This window comes from Schistocerca piceifrons, chromosome 3 (assembly GCF_021461385.2).
Source record: "Schistocerca piceifrons isolate TAMUIC-IGC-003096 chromosome 3, iqSchPice1.1, whole genome shotgun sequence".
In the NCBI taxonomy this organism is placed as follows: Eukaryota; Metazoa; Arthropoda; class Insecta; order Orthoptera; family Acrididae; genus Schistocerca; species Schistocerca piceifrons.
In genome coordinates, this window is record NC_060140.1 from 551,546,134 (window position 1) to 551,568,306 (window position 22,173).

Genomic DNA, 22,173 nt, shown 5'->3' on the forward strand with positions numbered 1-22,173 from the left:
TTTCACCTTTATTGTTTATTATTGTTTTGGATGAAATCCTACAGCAAGTATCAGATGCAATTGGAGATCATAAAATGAAAGCAGTGCTTTTTGCCGATGACCTGATGTTATGGGGAAATTGCGAGAAGGAGGTGCAAGAGCAGTTAGATGTATGGGAGGCAACGGCAGCACAATATGGAATGCATTTCTCTGCAAAGAAAAGTGAAATAATTGTCACAACAAGGAAGAAGAATAGGCCAAATGTGGATATAACTTGTGGAGGGGAAAAACTACAAGTGGTAGAGAACTTCAAGTACCTGGGAAGCATGATTGAAAGTAAGGGGGGAAACGCAATGGAAATAAATGAAAGGTGCAGAAAAGCAGAGCAGTTCTACAAATGCATTAGGGGGCTTATTTGGAGCAAGGAGGTGCCACAGAAATCCAAGGGAATTATATACCGAACCTACTTTGTCCCCATATTGGCATACGGAAGTGAGACATGGGTAATGCACAAAAGCGACAAAAGAAGAATACAGGCTAGTGAAATGAAGTTCCAGAGGAGCAGGCTGAGTGTAACAAGACGAGACAGATTGCGAAATGTGTATGTGAGGGAAAGACTAAAGGAGGAACCAGTACAGGACAGGATAGAAAAATCAAGACTGCAGTGGTATGGACACATGAAGAGAATGGATGAGGGAAGAATTCCAAAGAGGATGTTTGATCTGCAACTGGAGGGGAAGAGGCCCAGAGGAAGACCAAGAGATAGATGGGTGAAGGGAGTGAAGGAATGTGTGACGAGAAGAGGAGAGAACTGGACGAAGGTGGAAGAGGGGGAATGGTGGAAAGACAGGACACGATGGAGAGGCTTGTGTTCCCGACAGACCCAGCCAGTGGCTGGAAACTGTCCAAGATGATGATGATGACTGAATAAGGTTGGTCTTCAATTGACATTTCTCCATTTTTAAAACACGAAAACCACTTGTGGACTCTGGTTTTACTTAGGGCAGCATTCCCATAAGCAGTCTTAAGCATTACAATACTTTCTGTGGCCGATTTTCCCAACACGAAACAAAATTTCATAGCCGCGCGTTGCTCTCGACAATCTGCTATCACGTTTTCACCGAAATGGGAAAAGTTGTTTATTAAAAAACTCTCATGGGCAAACCGACGCACTCACAGTGACACAACTTTGCACACTGACTCAGGTGGCGTGACCATAATGGATACCTGGTTGAACAATGGGTTCCCCCACTCTCCTTCCCCACTGCAGCCCAATTACCGGTACTTTTGGGTCTCCCCTCATATATGTGCATACTGTATGTAAAATATTTTGTAAATAAAGTTAATAGCAAAGAAGTAGTAAATTACAACATGACACCTCATGTGGTACTTTTACTGTATGAACACTTCATATCCTCCAGGCCTCTTTCTCTCCCACTATTTCTGTCCATGATGTCATACCCCTTTACCTGTCCATTTTCTCCTTCCTCCTCTCTCCATCTCCTCCTGCCCTTTCCTCTGTCCATCCCCAGCTTTCCTCTTTTTATATCCATTTCCGCCCACTCCTCTGTCCATGTCCTCTTCCCCTATCTCTGTGACGCTGAACCTTATTTTTTGATATTGTAAATTCAGATTCTGTAGCAATATTGTAATCATAATCTGATTAGCCACAAATGTAACAATCCTGTTTGCTAACAATATTTCACTTGTGTGTGTCCAAACATTTATTAGTAATCCCTAAAAATCTGAAGTAAATAGCTGAGTACTTTTTAAATTTTTGGAACCAATGTTTCTCCTTTTATATATCCCATGTCCATCTGGATGTTCATTAGAGTATTGCGTAAAAGTTTTAAGTATATCGGTGGAGAACTTTTTGAGATTTTGGTAATAACTTTTCCCCTTTATACATTATGTATGTAGTTATACATTACATGTATTAAAATTTGGTATCCAAAAACACTTGTATATTTGAATGCAATGTTATGTTGAAATTTCAAAGCAATTAAGAACCTTTAGTGATATATGATTTTGAACAAATGAACATTTACATTTTTATTGATGTAGATTATATACGATATAAAACAGGTATAAAAAAAAACAATGCACATATTCACATGCTTAGATATACAAAACCGTGCACGTTTTTACATGCAACATTGTGTCAAAATTTGACAGTAATCAGTGAAGAACTTTGGGGATTTAAGAGTTTGAACAAATGAACATTTACAATTTTATTTATATAAGATATAAATGTGTCAATATTATGAAAAAGAAAGTTGTTGCCATATAGCGGATATGCTGAGTCACAGACAGACACAACAAAAAGACTTTCACAATTAAAGCTTTTGGCTGTTAAGGCCTTTGTCAACAATAGACGGCAGTGTGGTTTCAATTGCCTGAGAATGCAGTTGTGTGTGCGAGTTGCGTTTGTATTAGCGAGAGAGAGAGAGAGAGAGAGAGAGAGAGAGAGAGAGAGAGAGAGAGTGTGCGCGTGTGTGTGTGTGTGTGTGTGTGTGTGTGTGTGTGTGTGTGTACCATCTGTTGTTGACAATGACTTTAATGCCTTAATGGCCAAAAGCTTTAATTGTGAGAGTCTTTTTGTTGTGCCTATCTGTGACTCAGCATCTCCGCTATATGGTGAGTAGCAACTTTCCTTTTCATAATAAAGATTTAAATGTTTGCTTGTTCAAAATCCTAAATCTCCAAAAGTTCTTCACTGACTGCTTTGAAATTTTCACCCTACATTGCATTCAAATACATGTGTTTTTATACACTTACTGGAGCACCATGTGGCATATAAATAAGTATATAATATATAAAGAGGTTCCATTGTTAGCAAAAATCTCATGTTAGTTTGTTCAAAAGCTTAAGTCTTCAAAAGTTCTTTGCCAATTCTTTTGAAATTTTGACACGACGTTGCATTTGGATAAATAAGTTTTTATATACCTTCAGGAACACCACCACATTGTAAATAGCTATGACTTACATATATTCCATTTTTATTTATTATGCATATAAGATGTATATTTATATACCATATAGCCATGATAGACATGAAGCCCACGCCTACCACAGTAGTATAAGTAGTATACGCCAACTAGCTCTGCAGATGATGAAGAGATTGAAGAAATGTATGATGAAAGCAAAGAAAATATAAAAATGCAGTAAATGTAGCACACAAAAAGCAATACAAATGTCTCAAAAATGAGATTGACAGGAAGTGCAAAATGGTTAAGCATGGATGGCTAAGAGGACAAATGTAAGAATGTACAGGCATATATCACTAGAGGTACGACAGATACTGCCTACAGGAAAATTACAGAGACCTTAGGAGAAAAGAGAACCACCTATATGAATACCAAGAGCTCAGGTGGAAAACCAGTTCTAAGCAAAGAAGGGAAGGCAGAAAGGTGGAAGGAGTATATAGAGAGTCTATACAAGGGTGATGTACTTGAGGGCAATATTATGGAGATGAAGGAGAATGTAGGTGAAGATGAAATGGGAGATATGTTACTGTGTGAAGAGTTTGACAGAGCACTGAAAGAGCTAAGTCAAAACAAGGTCCTGGGAGAACACAACATTCCATTAGAATTACTGATAGCCTTGGGAGAGCCAGCCATGACAAAACTCTAGCATCTGGTAAGCAAGATGTATGAGACAGGCGAAATACCCTCAGACTTCCAGAAGAATATAATAATTCCAATCCCAAAGAAAGCAGGTTAGATTAGATTTACACAAAATATTACATGACACCTTTTTTTTTTTTTTACAGGTGTGAAAATTAACGAACAATGAGTTTAATAAATCACAGCTGCAAAACACTAACATGAATTCTTTACAGACGAATGGAAAAACTGGTAGAATACAACCTTGGAGAAGACGTGTTTAGATTCCATAGAAATGTCAGCACATGAGGCAATACTGACCCTACGAGTTACCTTAGGAGATAGGGTAAGGAAAGGCAAAACTACGTTTCTAGAATTTGTAAACTTAGAGAAAGCTTTTGACAATGTTGACTGAAATACTCTCTTTCAAATTCTGAAGGTGGCAGGGGTCAGATACAGGGAATGAAAGGCTGTTTACATTTGTATGGCTAGCAGTTATAACAGTCGAGGGGCATGAAAGGGAAGCACTGGTTGGGAAGGGAGTGAGACAGGGTAGTAGCCTATCCCCAATGTTATTCAGTCTGTGTATTGAGCAAGCAGTAAATGAAACAAAAGAAAAATTTGGAGTAGGAAATCTATGGAGAAGAAATAAAAACTTTGAGGTTTGCCGATGACATCGTAATTCTGTTAAAGACAACAAAGGACCTGGGAGAGCAGTTGGACAGAATGGGCAGTGTCTTGAAAGGACGATACAAGATGAACCTCAACAAAAGCAAAATGAGGATAATGGAATGTAGTCGAATTATATCAGGTGATGCTGAGGGAATTAGGTTATCAAATGAGACACTTAAAATAGAAGATGAGTTTTGCTATTTGGGGAGCAAAATAACTGATGATGGTCGAAGCATAGAGGATATAAAACGTAGACTGGCTATGCCAAGGAAAGCCTTTCTGAAGATGAGGAGTTCCTTAACATTGAGTATAGATTTAAGTGTCAGGAAGTCTTTTCCGAAAGTTTTTGTATGGAGTGTAGCCATGTATGGAAGTGAAACATGGACGTTAAATAGTTTAGACAAGAAGAGAATAGAAGCTTTTGAAAAGTGGTGCTACAGAAGACTGCTGAAGATTAGATGGGTAGAACGTGTAACTAATGAGGAGGTGCTGAACAGAATTGGGGAGAAGAGGAATTTGTGGCACAACTTGACTAGAAGAAGGATCGGTTGGTAGGACACATTCTGCGGCATCAAGGGATCACCAATTTGATACTGGCGGACAGCGAGGAGGGTAAAAATCATCGAGATAGACCAAGAGATGAATACACTAAGCATATTCAGAAGGATTTAGGTTGGAGTAGGTACTTGAAGATGAAGAAGCTAGCACAGGATAGGGTAGCATGGAGAGCTGCATCACACTAGTCTCTGGACTGAAGACCACAACAGCAACAGCAACAACAACAACATATTGTTATTGTCATGTAAGTTATATTTGGCCTCTGTACCATTTGACACATTCTATATGCTTCCAATTCACTTGCTAATAAATAAAAATGAAAATATCATATTATGGAAAGAGTGTAGAGAATAGCAACTACATCTACATGCTCTATAACCCCTCTGCACCCCCCCCCCCCCCCCCCCCCCGTCGCCCACTCCAACATTTTGCTGCGCACTTGAAAATTGCGGATGCACAATATTAGCATATCAACAAATTAGCACATGCCAGAGCATAAAAGCATATTACAAGAACTCAAACGGGATAAAATCAACCATAACTTCCGGATTTTCCTATACACACTTCACTAGTATTCTTTTTTATGAATAACGAAAACTCTGTAATTATAAGCAGATTGTTTGATAATTTTTTAAAAAGAAATTAACCACTAACATTCCACGTGGGAAAAATATATCTAAGAACAAAGAAGATGTGACTTACCAAATGAAAGCACTGGCAGGTTGATAGACACACAAACAAACACACAAAATTCTAGCTTTCCCAACCAACGGCTGCTTCATCAGGAAAGAGGGAAGGAGAGGGAAAGACGAAAGGATGTGGGTTTTAAAGGAGAGGGTAAGGAATCATTCCAATCCCGGGAGCGGAAAGACGTACCTTAGGGGGAAAAAAGGACGGGTATACACTCGCACACACACACATATCCACCCACACATATACAGACACAAGCAGACATATTAAAAGGCAAAGAGTTTGGGCAGAGATGTCAGTCGAGGCGGAAGTGCAGAGGCAAAGATGTTGTTGAATGACAGGTGAGGTATGAGTGGCGGCAACTTGAAATTAGCGGAGATTGAGGCCTGGTGGATAACGGGAAGAGAGGATATATTGAAGAGCAAGCACCAACCTATTCGAACTCCGGAGATGGGCACTTGCTCTTCAATATATCCTCTCTTCCCGTTATCCACCAGGCCTCAATCTCCGCTAATTTCAAGTTGCCGCCCTATTCGAACTCCGGAGATGGGCACTTGCTCTTCAATATATCCTCTCTTCCCGTTATCCACCAGGCCTCAATCTCCGCTAATTTCAAGTTGCCGCCACTCATACCTCACCTGTCATTCAACAACATCTTTGCCTCTGCACTTCCGCCTCGACTGACATCTCTGCCCAAACTCTTTGCCTTTTAATATGTCTGCTTGTGTCTGTATATGTGTGGATGGATATGTGTGTGTGTGTGCGCGAGTGTATACCCGTCCTTTTTTCCCCCTAAGGTAAGTCTTTCCGCTCCCGGGATTGGAATGATTCCTTACCCTCTCCTTTAAAACCCATATCCTTTCGTCTTTCCCTCTCCTTCCCTCTTTCCTGATGAAGCAGCCGTTGGTTGGGAAAGCTAGAATTTTGTGTGTATATTTGTGTTTGTTTGTGTGTTTATCGACGTGCCAGCGCTTTTGTTTGGTAAGTCACATCATCTTTGTTTTTATATATATATATATCTCAAGCTTTCTTTAACCTTTCACATACCAGTTAGTTCACGGTGTTCTTCTGAGACTCTGCTAGGAGCCTGTATCATAGGTACACTTCCCACTAATCCATTTGTGATTCCCAGTATCAGTGAGAATAACATTGGATAGCCTTCTCCAGAAATTACAGGGCTTCCACGTGGAGTTGTACACAAGAGAAGCAGTGGGACCAGCATTGTTCGAACCCATGCAAAAACAATAAGCTGTGTGCGTGACCAGTCATACGGGATAGATGCCAGGACCTGTAAGTAAAAATATTAAACACTACATTTTAATTAGTCCTATAACTAAGTATAGCTCTGAATTTCCAACATCATAATACTTACAAGGGAACCTTCCCATCGCACACCCCTCAAATTTAGTTATAAGTTGGCACAGTGGATAGGCCTTGAAAAACTGAACACAGATCAATTGAGAAAACAGGAAGAAGTTGTGTGGAACTGTGAAAAAATAAGCAAAATATACAAACTGAGTAGTTCATGGGAAGATAGGTAACGCCAAGGACACTGAGACCGCAGGAGCGCAGTGGTCTCGTGGTAGCGTGAGCAGCTGCGCAACGAAAGGTCCTTCGTTCAAATCTTCCACCGAGCGAAAACTTTAATTTTTTATTTTCAGTTTATGTGACAAACTCTTATGTTTTCATCACTTTTTTGGGAGTGATTATCACATCCACAAGAAAACCTAAATCGCGCAAGGTAGAAGAATCTTTTTACCCATTCGCCAAGTGTACAAGTTAGGTGGGTCGACAACATATTCCTGTCATGTGACGCACATGCCGTCACCAGTGTCGTATAGAATATATCAGATGTGTTTTCCTGGGGAGGAATCGGTTGACCTATGACCTTGCGATCAAATGTTTTCGGTTCCGATTGGAGAGGCACGTCCTTTCGTCTACTAATCGCACGGTTTTGCGATGCGGTCGCAAAACACAGACACTAAACTTATTACAGTGAACAGAGACGTCAATGAACGAACGGACAGATAATAACTATGCAAAAATAAAGAAAGTAAAATTTTCACTTGTGGGTAGACTTGAACCAAGGACCTCTCCTTCACCAGCTGCTCACGCTACCACGGGACCACGGCGCTCCTAAACTCACTTTCTCCTTGATGTTGCCTATGTGGCCCATGGACTACTCAGTTTGTATATTTTGCTTATTTTTTCACAGTTCCACACAACTTCTTCCTGTTTTCTCAATTGATCTGTGTTCAGTTTATCAAGGCCTATCCACTGTGCCAAGTTATAACTAAATCTGAGGGGGTGCGATGGGGAGGTTCCCTTGTTAGCAAAATGGTTGTGAATTAAGAAATATTCAAAATCCCATTACACCAGGAAATTTACAATATGAGCTAAAGCATTCTTGTCTCCCAGAAAATGTTCTGGAAAAAAATTACCAAATCACAAACTTTTAGATAATTCATTTCATGGAGTAAAAAGTTATACAGCAAATAGAAAAAGATAAGAGAAAAGAAAGGGCTTATTTGTGAATCAACACGATGACTGGAGTTGGTGAATTGCAATAACTGCATAATGCTCAACCAGTAGATGTCCCCCAAACTCTTGTAGTGGTAGAAAGCTGAGTAATTAGATGGCCAGAGAAACTTGAGTGTGGTAAGACTACCTGGTCGACAGATGCCAAGTATTTCTTGGAGGGTTAGAGTCTGTCTCCAGGGATCAGAAACACTGATGTTACAAAGGGGGTGAAGTGGGGATTGTAACATCACAGAAGTGGGTGTGAGTGCTGTGCTTCAAAACATTGGTATAAAATGCAAGGCTATTAAAGCTATATTTAAAATGCTGCTCTTGCCTAAGCGGACGAGTAGCATTAGAGGCCTTTGTCATAACTCCCCCCCCCCTCCCCCCCCCCCCCCCCAGTAACAGGTAAACAATGGTTAGTGCAAGCTTCCGGCTTTCTTGTGGTCACACAAAGCTTGCATTCAGTAGTCATATGCTAGAAACATGTATTGGTAAGCATTTACACTTTTTATTTCTTATCACAAAAGCAGTCACACATCGAAGACCCATAAAGTAACTTAGTTACACCTGTCACTATACTTAAAACAGAAATATACAACAAGTTATGTACAATTGGCAGTCAGATGAAAATTATAGAGATGGAAAAAAGTAAGTAAATTGTTTATTATTTCAAAAGTAATCACCATAACTGTTAATACATTTATTCCACTGTGAGACAAGATGGTCAATGTGGTTGTGTATGGAACCATAACTGTACCCAGGTGTGCACTTCTTCATCTGAAGTATGAGGTTCATTCAAATGAAACCTGGTCAGTGGTTCTACCTTTGCCTTACACATAATGTGTCACCACGTAACTGCATGTATGGTGGCACCATCTATTGGTAGAAGAACTGACATGTGTGCACCGTTTGATGTTGCATAGCGACAGTGTGGTTTCACGCTGAAGAGAATGTTGTCACACGAGTTATCGTCCACTACCAAACATGCAGGCAAGTAAGCAGGACCAACGAGGAGTGATTCGGCTTTTGGCGGCAGAGGGAGTTGGAGGCCGTGAAATGTATCAACGGATGAAGGCTGTGTACAGTGAGTACAGTCTGACACGTTGACATGTTGTGGGATGGTGCAAATGATTCCTTGGGGGGCACGAGTCACTGGAAGATGATGCTTGTCCTGGACAGGCTCATCATGTTATCACACTGGAAATGGTTGCAGAAGTGAATGCTTTAGTCTCGGACAACCGCAGAATCACTGTGGATGAGATCCATCACTGTTTGGACCTCTAAAACGAGCTATTCATGGATACTGATTCACAACAGATAACGAAGTGTGTGACTGGGTCCAGGCCTGGACGATCAGCTAGTGTCACAATGGGGTAAATGTGCCAACAGTTTTGGCGACTATTTTTGAGTATGTGTACTGTATGTAACTCCATTTTTGAGTTAATAAAATTGATATCGTAACTTTACACTAGTGACCAGGTTTCATCTGAATGCCCCTTATAAATAGACAGCCATGAATGTCTTTCTCCATGGCTCCAAAACCATATAAATCACTTGAGGAGAGATCATGACTGTATGAAGGCTGCATACAGGCTTCCGACAGAACTTCCACAGCATAGTTGAAACAACCACAACAACAGATGGGGTATTACAAGTGTACTAAATTTTTCACTGGACAATATTTGCCCACAGAGAGTGCACTGCTGAAGCTTTCGCCAGATCTTTGGCAGTGCATATTGCTGCACAGAGACTGCATTGCAAGAAGTAGTCTGTAATCCGTTCAACACCACTCTCACACAGCACTGACTCCAGAATTGAGCTTCATCTGTGTAGGTTGTAACTGCACCTTGCGACACTGCTTTCAAGTCAGTTGAGTGTCTTCCAAGTGGCCCAGTCTTCTTTGTAGCCAGGGGTCATACTCTCAACTGGTATCAGCCAGTCTTTGATGTGCTGGCTCCTGCTGCACTACTCCTGAAGTCGTCTTGCTTAGTTTGGTTCCTGAACAGAGGTTGGGCCGCATGTGCTGTAGCTTTGATCCTCTCTTTCCTGGCTGCCAAAAGCCTTAATATGTCTGGGAATGCTATTTCAGTAAGGCAGTACAGTATCTCTAGAGGTATGTAGTGGAGACAGCCTGTCATGATGTGGCACATTCAGTTAAAAGCTACATCCACAGTTCCAAAGTGGCAAGACTGACAGTATACTGGAAAGGCACATTCTGTTGCAGAGCAGTACAAAGCTAAGATTGATATTTTACTGTCTCTAGTTTGGAGCCCCAAGTTGTACTAGTGACCTCCTGTACCACATTTTTTCTTGCAATCGCTTTCTGCTTGGTATTTATGCAATGTTTCTTATATGTCAGTGCTTGTTCCAAATAGATCCTGAGATATTTAGGGGCTGTGCAGTGTTCCAGCAGAGTTTCTTCGCAGGTAATCAATAGGCTTCTAGTGGCCTCCTTGTTCTTCAAGTAGGATTCACATGCCTGCAGATTAGAAGGATTTGGCTTCAGATGGTGTACCTTGTAGTCAGTGGACACTACGTCTAGAGCTTTTGATAGCTTTCACTTGGTGCTCTTCAAAGACTTTTCCCTGAGCTGTGGTTGCATTATCATCTGGTCAGGGTGCAAACACAGTCTTTCGTGATGCTGTCAGTGTTCCTAAGCAGAAGGAGATAATTAACAGTGTATCTTATGCTGCTGACAGGTCTCTAAACACTGTCCCTGTAATCTCTTGCTTTCCAAAGGCATCTTCTATATGCTGAGTCAGTTTTGGTATTTGTGAGGCTTAGTTCTTTCCTCCTCTGAACCCAGCTTCTTGTGGGATTAAGAATGGGTCAGTCTTCATCAGTATCTGTACAAGTACTCTCTCCAGCACCTTGTAAAAAAGGTACAGAAGAGAGATTGACCTGCAGTTGTTTGCATCATTCCTGTCTTTTTCTGGTTTTGGGATAGCTATGACCCTTGCTCTCCTTCAATTTTTTGGTATTCTGCAGGAATGGGCACAATTGCTCATCGATTGCAAGAACAATCTTGTGGCTGCAAGGCTGAGGTTCTGTACCTGTATTCATAGATTGTTGAGATTGGCTGTTTTACTCTCTTACATTTGTCCAAGGCAAGTTGCAGTTCACCTACAGTCAAAGGGTTTTGTTGGTTTGCTGTCTGATGATTATGTTGTTTCTTATTTTTGTGGTTGTAGTTGGTTTTCCACTTAACGAGAGTTGATGTGCTATTTGGTTGGGCTTCATGTTACAAAGTGAGTTTGTTTGGGAAGTATCATTTCTGAGACATCTTAGCAACCTCTATGCTTGCTGGCTGCTTCTGCACATGATCACTTCTGTTATCATTTTCATCTACTGCTCCTTCTTAGCATGTGAGATGGAGGCAAGGAGTTTTTTGTCCATCCTGGAGAGTTTATTCACTAAAAGGATCCTCTTCATGAAGTTTGTAGTGTTCCTCTAGCAGAAAGACTGTTTCTTATATTGTACCTGAAAGATACTGGGTCCTTCAGTCTCTGGAATGAACAGTTGAGAGTGGTATCTCACTAATTCAATGAAGTGTTCATATCTTTCAGGCACTGGAGCAACTGTACTAATCTTCTCATATGGCACAGCAGAGAACTCAGCCCAGTCTACCTTTCTGAAGTGGTATCTGTATCTGAAGGCTACATCCCATGATTTCACTGCTGGGTTCACCTGACACATGATCACTCGGTGTTGATCTTGTGGTATTGGTGTACATATTTACTTTGCACAATGCAGTCACTCACAAACAGGAAGTCTGACTTATATCTATATTGCAGTCTTTTACAGCTGAAGGTGGGAGAAAGCTTGCTGTTGTGAATTGGGGAAAGATTGTCAGCTTTTGCCAAATACAACATCCTTCGCCATTTTTGTCATCTTGCAGGTAGCCCCATGTGTGACTGTCACTATTAAAATCACCTATTACATCTGACCTTTACTTTTTGTGGAAGTTCTTGGGTGGGCCGAAGGACAACTGTGCATTTGGTGGTTTACATGAGGAGGAGATTACAACAGTGCTGAGCTCTTTGGAGATGATTTCCGCCCATGAACCAAGGATCTTGCCATGATGGGGTGACTTGCATGCCTCAATGATATAGATAACTGCATGATGAATGGACACAGAACTAGGGTGCATACTGGCACAATATCCTTGGTCTTGGTCTTGTTCATGTTGAGTACCACAGCTGATATTAATGTTGAGGAATAATAAAAATCTCCTTAGCTGCATCATTACACAATTACTGCATTCTCACTGGTTTTATTCACTGAACATGTTCAGGTTGCAGAATTGTGCTAAAGTAAAAAATCAAGTCCAAAAACACTCATCATATTTTACTGTAAGCAGCATGTCAAGTCTGCTCATAATATTTGTGTCAGAATGTTTATGATCAGTGTTTCTGGATTTGGTCTTTGACATTACAAACTACATACAGACCACTTATGTCATTACTCATCAACCTGAAGATGTTCAACGAACAAAAGCAGTTGTAACACAACAAATGTATAATAATACTGTTGAGGTGGTTTTTATTAATCAATAACACAATAACCTATTGCAGAGCATGCTGTAAAACATAACAGTCATGACCCTAGTGCCTGTTTCATCACACATGGCATCTGGATTCTCCCTCCTGTCAGAACTCCACAGGTGGGAAATGGCATCACGATATGTGCTTGGTTCTCATAAACCACATGGCCTAAATTTTCATCATTTCAATTGTCTTAGCATCTCCTGTCACTTTCCCAGTTTTCACTGCCATTTATTTTACTACATACCTTTAATTTTGCAACCTGCCCCCCCCCCCCCCCCCCCCCCACCCAAGTCTATCACATATAAGGCACTTAATTTTCCACTCTTATCAACTTCAACTATTGAATGACTTTTTTTCAGAAATCTCTGTCTTGCTTATCACTCCATCTTCCACTTTTAAGTTCTCAGGTTTTCAAATCTTGTCCCATGCAGGCACCAACAATCAGTCTTTCCTTTTCATATTGTTTGGTAAGTCTCCCGTAATCTCGGGTTCTGGATGACTTTTTTGTAACTCTGCCTATTTCATAAACATCACCATTCCTTTTGCTTCATTCCTCTTCCTTTCTCTTCAACCCTACTGCCAGGATAGGGTACCACTGGCTCCAAAATCTTGTGTATTTCCAAACCTTTTGTACACGTTTCTTCTGGCTCCATTTATGTGTTGTTGTGGTCTTCAGTCCTGAGACTGGTTTGATGCAGCTCTCCATGCTACCCTATCCTGTGCAACCTTCTTCATCTCCCAGTACTTACTGCAACCCACATCCTTCTGAATCTGCTTAATGTATTCATCTCTTGGTCTCCCTCTACGATTTTTATCCTCCACGCTGCCCTCCAATGCTAAATTTGTGATCCCTTGATGTCTCAGAACATGTCCTACTAATCGGTCCCTTCTTTTTGTCAAGTTGTGCCACATACTCCTCTTCTCCCCAATTATATTCAATATTTCATCATTAGTTATGTGATCTACCCATCTAATCTTCAGCATTCTTCTGTAGCACCACATTTCAAAAGCTTCTATTCTCTTCTGGTCCAAACTATTTATCGTCCACGATTCACTTCCATACATGGCTACACTACATACAAATACTTTCAGAAACGACTTCCTGACACTTAAATCTATACTCGATGTTAACAAATTTCTCTTCTTCAGAAACGCCTTCCTTGCCATTGCCAGTCTACATTTTATATCTTCTCTACTTCGACCATCATCAGTTATTTAGCTCCCCAAACAGCAAAACTCCTTTACTATTTTAAGTGTTTCATTTCTTAATCTAACTCCCTCAGCATCATCCGACTTAATTCGACTACATTCCATTATCCTCGTTTTGCTTTTGTTGATGTTCATCTTATACCCTCCTTTCAAGACACTGTCCATTCCGTTCAACTGCTCTTCCAAGTCCTTTGCTGTCTCTGACAGAATTACAATGTCATCGGCAAACCTCGAAGTTTTTATTTCTTCTCCATGGATTTTAATACCTACTTCGAATTTTTCTTTTGTTTCCTTTACTGCTTGCTCAATATACAGATTGAATAACATCAGGGAGACGCTACAACCCTGTCTCACTCCCTTCCCAACCAGAGCTTCCCTTTCATGCCCCTTGACTCTTATAACTGCCATCTGGTTTCTGTACAAATTCTAAATAGCCTTTCGCTCCCTGTATTTTACCCCTGCCACCTTTAGAATTTGAAAGAGAGTATTCCAGTCAATCCATTTATGTATCCAATTATATTATTTGCATATTTTCTGCTACCCAGTGATTTTATTAGCTTGTTATTTACATACAGAGTCTTAAATCCTTCAGTACACAATACACAGTTTATTGCATGAAAGAATAAAAAGAACATAAGTTTGCTGGCATACACCGATTTTGGAAGATACTTATGTTTTATATGTCTCAATGTACTGTCTTGATTCCAAGAGCTAGCACGTTTTCTTTGTCTCATATTTCTGCTTGTCAACGACTCAGTGTTTCTGTTATTCAGTCAGTGGACTTGTTACTCCTAAATAATTAACAATATGTCAGGTTCAATTCACAGAGAGAATTAAGACCACTGAGATGTAGCTCAAACACATGTTCTTTTTTCAGCAATAATCTCTATCAGTAATTTGTACTGATTATTTAGTTGCAATAAGCCTTAGGGTTCTTGAGCAATGTCCACATAACCTTGATATTGGCTTGTGTGACTTTACTGAACTTGAATGAGAAACAAAGAGACTCATGCAGTACTGTTTTCCATAGTCTAATAATACTGCCATTTCCATTTCTATACATTTACAAAACAATAATACCATTAATAAAAGGAAATGCACTACTAGAAAGAAATGCAGATTTTATTTATTTATTTTTATTTACACGTCAAGTTCCATAGGACCAAAATGAGGAGCAAATCTCCAAGGTCTTGGAACATGTTAGTACATGAAATTAGGACATAAAAGTAATAACAGATAAAAATAAAATGTTTATGAACCCGAAAAAAGTCAATCTATAAGTTTAAGTAAACACAATCAACAATACAACAAGAATCAGCTTCATTTTTCAAGGAAATCCTCGAAAGAACACAAGGAGTGACCCAAGAGTAATCTCTTCAGTTTTGATTTGAAAGCATGTGGATTACTGCTAAAAATGCAGATTTGATTTCTGCCAAGTATTGACCGAGTGAAAGCTGCTTATTCTTGGGAATAAGCTAATACTGTTAACAAGAAATGACACTAAGGAATATATATATACTGAGAGACCAATGTCAAAATGCCCAGACTTGTGAACAGGGGTCGACAAGAGGTTCGTGAACTTACACCACTTATTGCCCGAACCACCTGTTTCTGAGCTAAAAATATCGTTTCAGAATGGGAGCTACACAAAATATAATACAATACGAAATAAGTGAATGAAAATAAGTAAAGTAGACTAATTTTCATGTCAAATGATCACTCACTTCAGATACTGTTCGAATAGTAAAAATAACAGCATTAAGTCTTTGAACAAGATCTTGAACGTGGGCTTTCCACGACAGTTTACTATCTATCTGAACACCTAGAAATTTGAACTCTTCAGTTTCACTAATCATACACCCATTCTGGGAAATTAAAATGTCAGGTTTTATTGAATTATGTGTTAAAAACTGAGTCTTACTGTGATTTAGCATTAGTTTATTTTGAACTAGCTATGAACTGTGCTATTTGAAACTGGGCCAGTGTTGCACACAACATTCTTTATTACCAAGCTAGCATGTCATTTGTATAAATGAGGAACACGAGTGGCCCCAGCAGTCCCTCCCCATTAACTGTACCCCACTCAGACCCCATATCACAGCCATTCTCAACATCATGAATAATGGCCTTTTGCTGTATGTTACTAAAGTAAGAGGTGAACCAATTGTGAGCTACTCTCCTTATTCCGAAATGGTCCAAATTCTGGAGCAATCAAATGTCTTAGTTAAACAAAAAAATATGTCTAGTGTTCAAAACCTTTTGTTTACCCCAATCAGTACTTCACAGAGAAAAGAGAAGACAGCATTTTCAGTTGTTAAACAACTTCTATAGCCAAACTGTACATTTGATACCAAATAGTGTAATATAAAATGATCATTATCCTCACACACACAGCCTTTTCAATAACTTGAGCAAACACTGTACAGTGATCCGTTGTGAGAAGGTCCTCCAGGATGTGGAACATGTCATAAAAACAACAATACATGATAAATATTTACAACTAATATATATATATATATATATATATATATATAAAAAACAAAGATGAGGTGACTTACCGAACAAAAGCGCTGGCAGGTCGATAGACACACAAACAAACACAAACATACACACAAAATATATATATATATATATATATATATATATATATATATATATAATGGAAGGAAACATTCCACGTGGGAAAAAATTATATATAAAAACAAAGATGAGGTGACTTCCCTCTTTCCTGATGAGGCAACAGTTTGTTGCGAAAGCTTGAATTTTGTGTGTATGTTTGTGTTTGTTTGTGTGTCTATCGACCTGCCAGCGCTTTTGTTCGGTAAGTCACCTCATCTTTGTTTTATATATATATATATATATATATATATATATATAGGGGAACATTCCACATGGGAAAAATATATCTAAAAACAAAGATGATGTGACTTACCAAACGAAAGCACTGGCACGTCGATAGACACACAAACAAACATACATACAAAATTCAAGCTTTCGCAACAAACTGTGGCCTCATCAGGAAAGAGGGAAGGAGAGGGAAAGACAAAAGGACGGAACCAAACAGCCCTTGTCAAAGGTTTACTGTCCTACACTCATACTCTCTGCTGGAAATATAACTTTGCCACGAAGAAAAATGATCCTAATTCTACTCCTAATGATCCAACTCCCCAAGACACTATCCAAATTGAACCCTGCCTGGAACAGTTCCGTCCTCCGTCACAGCGGGACCCACCTCCTCTTCCTCAAAATCACCCTCTCCAAACTTTCCAGGAATTTCTGACTTCCAGCCTTGCCTCTCAATCCTTCTTAAAAAACCTTAATCCTACTCGCAACATCACCACTGCTGAAGCCCAGGCTATCCGTGATCTGAAGGCTGACCGATCCATCGACATTCTTCCGGCGGACAAGGGTTCCACGACCGTGGTACTTGATCGTCGGGAGTATTTGGCTGAGGGACTGTGTCAGCTTTCAGACAACGCTACTTACAAAGTTTGCCAATGTAATCCCATTCCTGATGTCCAGGCGGAGCTTCAAGGAATCCTCAGAACCTTAGGCCCCCTAAAAAACCTTTCACCTGACTCCATTAAACCCCTGACCCCACCGACACCCCGCACCCCTACCTTCTACCTTCTTCCTAAAATTCACAAGCCCAATCATCCCGGTCGTCCTATTGTAGCTGGTTACCAAGCTCCCACAGAACGTATCTCTGCCTATGTAGATCAACACCTTCAACCCATTACATGCAGTCTCCCATCCTTCGTCACAGACACCAACCACTTTCTCAAACGCCTGGAATCCTTACCCAGTCTGTTACCCCTGGAAACCATCCTTGTAACCATTGATGCCACTTCCATATACACAAATATTCTGCACGTCCAGGGCCTCGCTGCGATGGAGCACTTCCTTTCACGCCAATCACCTGCCACCCTACCTAAAACCTCTTTCCTCATTACCTTAGCCAGCTTCATCCTGACCCACAACTTCTTCACTTTCGAAGGCCAGTCATACCACCAATTAAAGGGAACAGCCATGGGTACCAGGATGGCCCCCTTGTACGCCAACCTATTCATGGGTCGCTTATAGGAAGCCTTCTTGGTTACCCAGGCCTACCAAGCCAAAGTTTGGTACAGATTTATTGATGACATTTTCATGATCTGGACTCACAGTGAAGAAGAACTCCAGAATTTCCTCTCCAACCTCAACTCCTTTGGTTCCATCAGATTCACCTGGTCCTACTCCAAATCCCATGCCACTTCCCTTGGCGTTGACCTTCACCTGTCCAATGGCCTGCTTCACACGTCCGTCCACATCAAACTCACCAACAAGCAACAGTACCTCAATTATGACAGCTGCCACCCATTCCACATCAAACGGTCCCTTCCCTACAGCCTAGGTCTTCGTGGCAAACGAATCTGCTCCAGTCCAGAATCCCTGAACCATAAGACCAACAATCTGAAAACAGCTTTCGCATCCCGCAACTACCCTCCTGACCTGGCACAGAGGCAAATAACCAGAGCCACTTCCCGATCCCCTCAAGCCCAGAACCTCCCACAGAAGAACCACAAAAGTGCCCCACTTGTGACAGCATACTTTCCGGGACTGGATCAGACTCTGAATGTGGCTCTCCAGCAGGGATACGACTTCCTCAAATCCTGCCCTGAAATGAGATCCATCCTTCATGAAATCCTCCCCACTCCACCAAGAGTGTCTTTCCGCTGTCCACCTAACCTTCGTAACCTCGTAGTTCATCCCTATGAAATCCCCAAACCACCTTCCCTACCCTCTGGCTCCTACCCTTGTAACCGCCCCCAGTGTAAAACTTGTCCCATGCACCCTCCCACCACCACCTACTCCAGTCCTGTAACCCGGAAGGTGTACACAATCAAAGGCAGAGCCACGTGTGAAAGCACCCACGTGATTTACCAACTGACCTGCCTACACTGTGAAGCTTTCTATGTGGGAATGACCAGCAACAAACTGTCCATTCGCATGAATGGACACAGGCAGACAGTGTTTGTTGGTAATGAGGATCACCCTGTGGCTAAACATGCCTTGGTGCACGGCCAGCACATCTTGGCACAGTGTTACACTGTCCGGGTTATCTGGATACTTTCCAGTAACACCAACCTGTCAGAACTCCGGAGATGGGAACTTTCCCTTCAGTATATCCTCTCTTCTCGTTATCCATCAGGCCTCAATCTCCACTAATTTCTAAATTCAATTTGCCGCCACTCATACCTCACCTGTCTTTCAACAACATTTTTGCCTCTGTACTTCCGCCTCGACTGACATCTCTGCTCAAACTCTTTGCCTTTACAAATGTCTGCTTGTGTCTGTGTATGGGCGGATGGATATGTGTGTGTGTGCGAGTGTATACCTGTCCTTTTTTCCCCCTAAGGTAATTCTTTCAGCTCCCGGGATTGGAATGACTCCTTACCCTCTTCCTTAAAACCCACATCCTTTCGTCTTTCCCTCTCCTTCCCTCTTTCCTGCTTTCGTTTGGTAAGACACATCATCTTTGTTTTTAGATATATTTTTCCCACGTGGAATGTTTCCCTATATGTATATCAATGGAGTAGAAGGAGTTGGCCACTAATAAATCTTTTAGGCTTCTCTTAAACTGAATTTCATTGGTTGTTAAGCTTTTTATGGCTGCTGGCAAGTTATTGAAAATGTGTGTTCCTGAAGAATGCACACCTTTTTGTACAAGAGTAAGTGACTTTAAATCCTTGTGAAGATTATTCTTATTTCTAGTATTGATTCCATGAATTGAGCTGTTGGTTCGAAAAAGTGATATATTTTTAATGACAAATTTCATTAAGGAATAAATATATTGGGAAGCAGTAGTTGGTATCCCTAGTTCCCTAAACAGGTTTCTGCAGGATGTTCTTGAGTTCACACCACATATAACTCTTACTGCACTTTTTGTGCCTGGAAAACTTTAGCTTGGCTTGATGAATTACCCCAAAAAGTAATCCCATATGACATGGAATGAAAGTAAGCATAGTATGCCGGCTTTTTCATTTTTATATCCCCTATGTCTGACACAGTTCGCATTGGAAACAGAGATTCGTTAAGACGCTTCAGCAGTTCTGTGGCGTGCTCCTTCCAGTTGAATTTATTATCTAACTGTAATCCCAAGATTTTAACACTGTCCACTCTTCTATCTTCTTGTCGTCGTATGTTAGACATATACTCGTTGGACACCCCTTACAAGTGCTGAACTGCATGTAGTGTGTTTTTTCAAAGTTTAGTGTCAAGGAATTGGCTAGGAAACAGTGATTAATGTCCACCAATATTTTATTAGCTGATCTTTCTAAGACTACACTTGATTTGCTATTTATTGCAATGTTTGTATCATCGGCAAACAAAACGAACTTGGCATCTGGTAATGTTACTGATGAAAGGTCATCGATATACTCAAGAAAAAGTAAGGGCCCCAAAAGGGAACCTTTTGGGACCCCACATGTAATTAGTTCTCAGTTGGATGATGCCTGATAGCTCGATACATGTCTCTTTCCTAATAACACCTTTATTCCTGCCAGAGATATAAGATTTGAACCATTTTGCAGCATTTCCTGTTACATTATAATATTCTAATTTACTTAAAAGGATATTGTGATTTACACAGTCAAATGCCTTTGACAAACCACAAAATATACCAGTTGCCTGCAATTTTTTGTCTAATGAATTAAGCAGATTTTCGCTGTAGGTGTAGATAGCCTTCTCAATATCAGAACCTTTTAGAAATCCAAACTGTGACTTTGACAGTATGTTATTTGAGATAAGATGGTTATGAAGCCGACTGTACATTATTTTTTCTAAAATTTTTGAGAATGCTGGCAACAGCGAAATTGGACAAATTTGATGCTATTTCTTTATCTCCCTTCTTAAGCAGTGGCTTAACTTCAGCATATTTCAACCATTCAGGAAATATTCCACTGATAAACGACTGGTTACACAGATAGCTTAATATGTTACTTAGCTTAGAATCACATTCTTTAATTAAGTTTGTTGATATTTCATCTTCCCACTAGATGTTTTTGATTTTTAAGATTTTATGATGGACATTATTCCTGTTGGGGTAGTGAGGGTCAAATTCATATTCTGGAAGTTACTTGAAATGTCTGGTCTGAGGTATTCCATAGCAGCATCTACCGAATCTGACAACCCCATCTTTTCAGTAACAGTTATAAAATGTTTGTTAAAAAGTGCTGCAACACTATACACATCTGTCACCAACGTCTCATTTACTCTTAATGCTATTTGTTACTCTTCATGTATGGTTCTACCGGTCTCCTCCTTCACTATATCCCATATTGTCTTTATTTTGTTATCTGATATGACTATCTTTTCCTTGTAATATATTTGCTTTGACGTCTGTAATACAGTCTTTAATATTTTGCAGTATTTCTTGTAATGTGCTATAGCATCAACATCGGAACTGTTTTGCATTGACAGATACAGTTTTCTTTTTGTTTTACAAGATACAGTTTTCTTTTTGTTTTACAAGATACCCCTATTCCTTGAGTAATCCATGGCTTCTTTGTAGACTTTGCTCTAACCTTGGTAAGTTTTGGGGGAAAACAGTGTTCGAATAAGGTGTAAGCACTTTATTAGCAAAAGTGTTATATTTTTCATTCATGCCATGAGTACTGTAAACATCAGTCCAGTGAATGTCTCTGAGGAGTGTCCTAAAATAATCAATTTTTGGCTTATTGATTACCCTCTTGAGCTCAGATTTAACAGATTTTATATCCTGTTCAGTATTAACATTTAACAGAAGGAACTGCATGTCATGGTCTGAGAGGCCATTGACTATTGGTTTTGTAATATAATTTTGTTCATTGGACTTTTCTATAAAGTTATTATCAATGGCTGTTTGTGAGCAATTGTCTACCCTAGTGGGGAACTTTACAGTGAGAATTAAGTTGAATGATAGTGTTACTAACTCAAATAAGTTCTTATTGGGAGAGTCTTTAAGGTAGTGCTATTTTCATTGTTTTCTACAAGAAGTGGCTAGCAACCACATTTTAGTCAACAATCAGCCGCCTTTAGTGAATTAGCAGTCTAGTTAAAAGTTGTTAACTCTCTACAGTAAATTGATTTCTTAGGACGGATAGGATGTGTGACTGCTGTGTACGGACGCAGGATGAGCTGGCCACTGTTCGCGAACAGCTGAACGTGTTGATGGCCATGGTCAGCTGTCTTCAGGCTGCTGCCTCGGAGTGTAGCAGCAGTGGGGAGTCTGGTGCGTCGCATGATACACCTCAGGTGTTACATGTTTCACCCATTGTCCCTGCTGTCGAGACATTTTCGGGGGTACCGGGCGCGGTTGGGCCACCCTCTCCCCAAGCGGAGTGGCAGGTTTAGCGGCGTTCGCGGCACAC

At 40.4% G+C, this 22,173-nt stretch overlaps 1 protein-coding gene across 2 annotated transcripts in view; it reads right to left on the bottom strand.

The window, feature by feature from the left end:
- Nucleotides 1-22,173, bottom strand: part of LOC124788089 (equilibrative nucleoside transporter 4) — a 205,039-nt gene that overhangs the window by 49,755 nt on the left and 133,111 nt on the right. For both annotated transcript variants that reach the window (XM_047255190.1, XM_047255191.1), the window contains exon 8: nucleotides 6,552-6,792. In XM_047255190.1, the coding sequence (XP_047111146.1) occupies nucleotides 6,552-6,792 (241 nt within the window). The remainder of the gene's footprint in view (nucleotides 1-6,551; nucleotides 6,793-22,173) is intronic.